Source organism: Grammomys surdaster, unplaced genomic scaffold, assembly GCF_004785775.1.
Source record: "Grammomys surdaster isolate TR1022 unplaced genomic scaffold, NIH_TR_1.0 125701, whole genome shotgun sequence".
Taxonomy (NCBI): Eukaryota; Metazoa; Chordata; class Mammalia; order Rodentia; family Muridae; genus Grammomys; species Grammomys surdaster.
The window spans coordinates 1,573,799-1,580,640 of NW_021620536.1; the positions used below are offsets into that span (position 1 = coordinate 1,573,799).

At 42.9% G+C, this 6,842-nt stretch overlaps 1 protein-coding gene across 3 annotated transcripts in view; it reads right to left on the reverse strand.

The window, feature by feature from the left end:
- Nucleotides 1-746: 746 nt before the first annotated feature.
- Ssx2ip (SSX family member 2 interacting protein) overlaps nt 747-6,842 on the reverse strand; it is a 37,763-nt gene continuing 31,667 nt past the window's right edge. For all 3 annotated transcript variants that reach the window (XM_028788093.1, XM_028788092.1, XM_028788094.1), the window contains exons 12-14: nt 4,023-4,137; nt 3,341-3,506; nt 747-2,241 (exon numbers count right to left, since the gene is read on the reverse strand). In XM_028788093.1, coding sequence (XP_028643926.1) covers nt 2,067-2,241; nt 3,341-3,506; nt 4,023-4,137 — 456 coding nt within the window. In that variant the 3' untranslated portion in view covers nt 747-2,066. The remainder of the gene's footprint in view (nt 2,242-3,340; nt 3,507-4,022; nt 4,138-6,842) is intronic.

The window sequence follows — 6,842 nt, forward strand, 5'->3', positions numbered from 1 at the left end:
ATTAGGTTAGCTAATTGAGATACAACTCTCTTTGTATGGACATCTTGTTATTAATCATTATCAAACATATAAAGCCTTTGATTAATCTATAAGAATTAGAGTCTCATTCTCTTACTGGGCCCGCATGGATGGCGGAATGGTCTGGGCAATGCCCTGCCTTGTGGAGACATCATGGAAGATTGGCAGAGCCATCTCTCACGCTGGGATCTAGTGGGTGGCAGGGCTGGTGTTTCTGGCAGGCTGGTTCTAGCTGCAGCGTGCACGTGGCCTCAGGCCGAGAAACATGGCAGCTGAGCTAGGCAGAGCCGCTGCAGCTTAGTCGACTTGACCAGAAGCCGATTTTTAAATAATTACTACAACATATTTGTATTTGGCAAAGTATGTCCTAAGACAGACCCCTGTGGGGACATGGGATACAAACATTCAGTAACTACTTCAAGACTCTGATTTCTTTACTTCCCCAGAAAGTAAGTGCAACATCCCAGCTGGGTTTCATCTTCTGGACTACAGCAACACCCCTGCAATGTCAAACTTTAAAGAGTAAAAAATAAATGATCGTGTACCAGGCAGAAGGTGGTAACTCACACTCAAGAGCTAGCTCCTGGAACTGTGAACATGGCTGCTGTGGAGAGGCCGCCTACTCTGCTGCACTGCCTCATCAGGTCGGGTTGTCTTACAGACCCAGCTAGACAGTGCCTGCTGCAAAACCCCCAGTCATGCAGTGAATGGACAACACAAAGCTTCTCTTTTGGTAGCATGATGAATTTAATGCAACAGTCACAGCAGGGGCACAGAAAGAGAAAGGCAGATGGACTACCTGTCATCAAGCAAGGGCTTGTGTCGGCGTCTATGTGCAGAGACAACAAGCAGGGTGAGGCACTTAAAAGCTGCTGGGTGAGAATTCATCCAGGAGAAGCCTGGGCCTACATCTACGTTTATTGTTACTGTCATTACTGTCCATAGTAACATCTTATGAAGAAACATGCAGCAGAAGCGACAGAAAAGAGCCTAAGATTGTTCTGAAATGAAATGACACAAGGGTGTCTAGAGTATCACATCTCAGTTATAAAATTCAATGTTTTATACTCTCTTATTTCTTTAGAAGTGGTATCTAGTTGAAAATGTTTTAATTACAAAATTATTGGCAATGATATAGAGCCCTGGCTGGTACAGATCTTACTGTACTGGCACCCATCTGGTAAGGAGAATATCACCATCCGGCTATCTGAAATACCCTTTATCATCCAAATACCTCAATCCAATGCTCTTATACTGTTATTCAAAGATACTTTTGTCTTTCCCCCATTACTTCATAATCAATTTTCCTCTTAGAAATCATAACATCCACATATATAAAATAAAATATAATGCTTTAAAAATCTCAAAAATGTAATGTTAGTAGTTCTAGTTATCTGAACTAAGCTTATGAAGTGGCTTTGAATTTTTATTACCCAAATGGCTTAGAAATAAAATTTTAGCTGTCCTGTGGCAGTGGTCCTAACACATCTGTAAACACTGTGCCACTGAAAACAGTTTAATTGGCATGAAATACTATACTCAAGCGTGGTGTGGAATTCTTAAACCTTAAAGCCTCTTAACATAGTCATGTATATTTATGTACAGACATAAAACATATGAAAGAGGTAATCCCAAAATCACACTAAACATAATAAATATAGAACTTGCTTTGTTAAAAATCTACAGTATACATTCAAGTAAAGGCTAAACTTCCAATGCTAACCATACTTGGGACAAGCATTAATGTTTACAGTAACCAGTCCCTAAAAGTGCTCTTCTCAGTACCTGGGAGAGGAAATCATTCCAGTGCTTGTTTCCAACCAAACACCATACATTCCTTTATTCACAGAGCCAGATGCTTCTGTTACTAACACACAGCCAAAGCTTTCACAGCCTTTTAAGTAGCTTAGCATTTCAGCTCTTTGGGGGAAGACAGAGAAGTCCAAACAAACAACTCCAAGCATCTTAAATTCCATGACTGACTTTATGCTACACCCTGTGTCAGTTCCTCTAACACACATCTAGGAAAAGCACTGCAGCCCATGTGTCTACGGTAAGTCGTCCCGTTCTCCGCGAGAGCCTGTGTAAGCTGCCGAGCACCCACTGTGGCAACCCTCCCGCGAACTGGGCCTTGACACCACGCTCCACTTCTGATCTGGATTTTCTCTTCCAACCTCGTTTGGTTTAGTTTCTTCAGGAGTTATATTCAGCACACTGATGGAACTGTTGGGGAAATAAGGTAAATCTCAGTAGCTAATTATCTGCTCCTTGGTGATGGTTTAGAGCAGATAATTACATTATATTCCCAAAAGTCTCAAGTCTGCCTGCCCCACGTCTGCACTAACAATATGTTTTGGAACCCAGGAGGATGCACTTGAGGTGCTCTCTTCAGATTTCCATCTGCCCACGAGGTGAGGCTGAGCAGCAGGACCCCACATGGCAATGTCCACTCCCATGTCTAACCCACCTCACTGGACTGGCTCTGGGTTCCCTTTATGACGCAATCCCAGATAGCTATCGTCTCAGCCTCCACAGTGCCTTCTGACCTGCTCTCCTGGTACACAGCACTGACTCCACAATCTGTTCCCATAGAAAAACGTGGAATACTATTTTTTTAAAGCTTATGTTTTTCTTTCCCCTCCTCTTGCTTAAAATTCTCTCATATTTGCTCCACAGCTCTTAGATTTCTTACCTAAAAATAGACTAAATTATCTTCTGTGCGTGTCCTAAGGGTAGGGAATAAACTGCTTTAATACCTTCACCTCAGGCAGGAATTTTATCAACCTGAGGAAGTGGTTTTTCTTGGCTCTTTGGTCTTCAAGACCCGTGTAATGGGCATACCAAAGAAACTTAAATTAGGTACTCTGAAAAACTATCAAAATGGCATTCTTCAATACGGTTAAAGTCCTTAGATTTGTAAGTGATTCCTGACATAATCACCTCAGTCTCTCTTCTAAGGCAGGGCCTCGTTACGTAGCCTGACTGACTTAGAACTCTCCACGTACAGCAGATGGCCTGCTCGAGTACCGGATGAAAGCTGTGCACCACCACGGGCCCACAAGTGCGTACTTTAAATTTAAACAGAGACAGGCACGAGTGGAGGCCAGATCTACCGGAGTTCTAAACCTAGCATGAAGCCTCTCTCACACGCTGGCAATCTCTGTGCAGACAGCATGGATAAGTCAATCTAATTTCTTCCCAAAGTGTCCACTGTCATACATAAGATACGCACACCCACACACCACCACCACCAATTTCTCCTAAGCAATACAATGTTAACCATTTTTAGAAGTATGTGAAAAGGTCATTGAAAGGCAAATACCTGTGTTCAGACACATATGAATGTGTTTGGCAAAAGTCTGAAGAAGAAGGTGAAGCAGGAAGAGACTTCGTCAGTTTTGATGTGCAAGCTGGCACCCCATTCGCCACACTGTGTGGCTTCTTTTGCCGTGGCCGTGAGTGGACTATAAGATTGTCTGGATCAGAACCTGGTTTACACATAAGAGAAAGAGCAGGGCACATGGTAAAATATCAATCACAGACATCACCAACCAGGATCAATCATTTGCAATTTGGAGTGGGATTTGAGAACAAATAAATTAACTGCCATCTCTGTCACATCTGCAAACAGAGGGGCCTCGTCATTAAAAATGGTCAGTTTCTAAGATGATGAATTTTCAAGAGCATGGCATTATCATGAACTCCCCAACACACTTTTTATATGCATGCTCTTTCCATGAGCCCCACTCTGAAGTAAATAAAGCATTCAGCTGATTTTGGGGTTAGGGGTAGGGCTCCTTGGTAAAGTGGTAGCCTGTTAGGGGTTGAGTTCTGGCTCTGATCGACAGAACCTGACACAGCTAGGCAGAAAGAGATTAAAGAGAAAACACTTCTTTTAGAGACGTCTTTGGCTCCATAGATAGGCCCTCCCATGTACACTGGGATGCAAACTCGCTCTGCACCTGACTTGCACACATTCTGAATAGACACATGTGAACACTTACTTCCTGAGAAGGCACTGAAAAGTTTCACATTTTCTGAGTTCTGGTGGTCAAAGGTCGTCATGTTTAAAAACTGCTGCTTTACCCAGCTGGCTCGCTCTTCTTCAAACGCCTTTCTCTAGTGAACAAAGATGAGTGAGTTAACTCCATTGCTAAGTCTCCTAACTTCTCAGCTGTCTCCCCTCTGGCCACCTGTACGTTCTTCTATGAAACAGTCTCCTAGAAACTAAACAATACTCAAGAAAAGGATGTTTAAAAAATAAAAACTGGGAGCTGGAGAGATGGTTGCAATGGTTAAGAGCACCTGTTGCTCTTACAGAGGACCTGGGCTCAATTCCCAGCACCCAAAGGATGGTTCACGACAGTCTATAACACCAATTCGGGTGATGTAATGTCCTCTTTTGGCCTCTGAGGGCACTAGGCACACACATGGTGCATAGACATACAACATTCAGGCATAACACCCACATATTTAAGCTAAAAACTTTTAAATAACATAAATAATAAAAAATCATAGACTTCACTTAGTAGTTCGTCAACTTCTGGGCTTTTCATGAACAGAGTATTTGGAGAACTTATGACACAGAGAACACACAGCATAAAACTGATATCAGAAAAATCCCCAACTCCATAAACCAGCCACTTAGAAACAGACCTCTGACCTCACTGGGCATTTCTTGTAGCTATCTACCACTGAGCCACAGATTACACAAGATCTCCTAATGATCACATGATTACACAGAATCTCCTGATCACATGACGATCCCTAAACCACATTTTCTCTCGCTCGTCTGTCATGGACACCGGTGTCTCCAAGATGACATGCTCCCAGGCAGGCGTCAGACAGCTCCATGGGCACATGAAGCATTGGCTGCCTGAGGAAGACAACAACTGAGGCCAGGCTTATGTGTGTGGAGAAATCAGTGAGGGGTGCCTTAGGATACCCTTCACCGAGTCTGTTACTCACACTGTGAATATGAAACCAGGTATGACAGACAGCTGGGAAAAATAGCAGCAGAAGAGGAAAAAAGGCAAAGATAATAAACTGACTGCAAATAACGTTCTGAGAGCTCTGAAAATACTTCACACAGATCATAAGATTCCAAATGCATGTAAAACAATAATCTTGTATAAAGAAAAGGAAAATTAAGTACATTAAAAAATAAAATAAACCCAAATTCTGAAATAAAAAAATAAGTGACTGAAGTAAATAATAAAAGTGATCCTAAAGACAGTTTGGTGATCCAAAGACTAATATAAGAGAATATCCAGAACTTAGACTCCAGTGTCAGCCACAGACACAGCTGAGGGCCAGGCACCAGCTAACGACAGGGAGAAATCAGGCACAGGGAAAACAAGCAGGAGAAACACCTCTAAATGGAAGACACTGGACTCTTCCAGAGGAAAGAAACTAAGTGTATCCGAGAAGATCAGGAACTATGAAAATCGCACACCACAGAAGGGTGTGGAATTGACCCCAGGTCATCTCAGGGAGCAGCTGGTGCTCTTAACCTCCAGGTCATCTTCCAATCCCCTTCTTTAAATTTCTGAAGTGACAGCTAGAAGCTAAAATTAAATATCCAGCCAAAGCAATCTATAGTTATAGATATTCCAGTGTTCAGAATGGTCAGCACTATGTAGTGTTTCTGTTTAAAAGAGTAGCTTAGGATGGTAGCAGACTTCACAGGGAAGCAAGAACAGGGCTACCTGTAACAGATATGTAAGATATACAGCAGTAGGGTCTGACTCAGGAAATGACCATGAGAATACCCGAGAATGATACGGATTCCCTGGCTGGCAAAATCGGGGCTGAGACGGTGGCATGATTGTCTTGCAGGAGGCCCTGGGTTCAATGCCCACCATATATGTGTTCAAATGCGTGATCTACTTATAGACTGAGTAGTATCTACACAATCATAATATCAACATTATTCTGATTTTTAGTTTCTAGGCCAAGCCTTAGACAAATCACAGTATTTTATATTATTTGTTAGTATCGAGCAGAATACAGAAGTGGTAGCAACGGACAATGAAAAAAATCATCTCATAAAGCTGCAAAGTGAAAGAGCGAGCAGAGACATCGGGCAAAGCTGACAAGGGTTTCTGCTGACATGGCGGCACACCTCCAATCCCCACACTCAGGAGGCAGAGCTCTGGGAGTTCAAGGCCAACTCTACATAGCAAGCTCCAGAGCAGTACAGGCTACACAGACTGATTCTGTGCCCCAACTCAAAAAAAAAAATGTCTACTGGTAACTTTTCTGAGAACTTTTAACTTTAATATACAGTATTCTAACCTTTTCAAAATTTAATTTTTCTTTTATGTGTATGAGTGCTTGCAAGTATATATGGTCCCTGTGGAGGCCACGGAGGAACTGCAGACCCCCTGGACGTGGAGCTCTGGACGGCGTGAGGACTGGGAACCTGGCCTAGATCCTCTGTAAAAGCACATGTCCTCTTAACCAGGGCCACACTCCAGCTCCGAAATGGAATTAAAAGCTTGTGCCAACACCCAGCTGCCCATGGATTTTTAGCTCAGCTTCTATCTAAGGGCTGAACTGGAGAGGAGGAGGACACTGTCTCACTCCAGTATTTTGTATAGGTTGAGTTTTAAAACCATGTTGGGACACTGTCTTCAATTTATGAAAGAGCGCTATGGAGACAATGCACTACTGAAAGAATGTGTGTGGACAGGAATGCATAGACGAAATCCACACTGCTAACCTGGAATGCATACATTCCTCCAAGACGGCTGGGAAGCAGTGTTTTACTGTGCTTTCTTTTCTCTTACCCAGCATGCTCTGGGTACTGCCTTCTTTTCTCT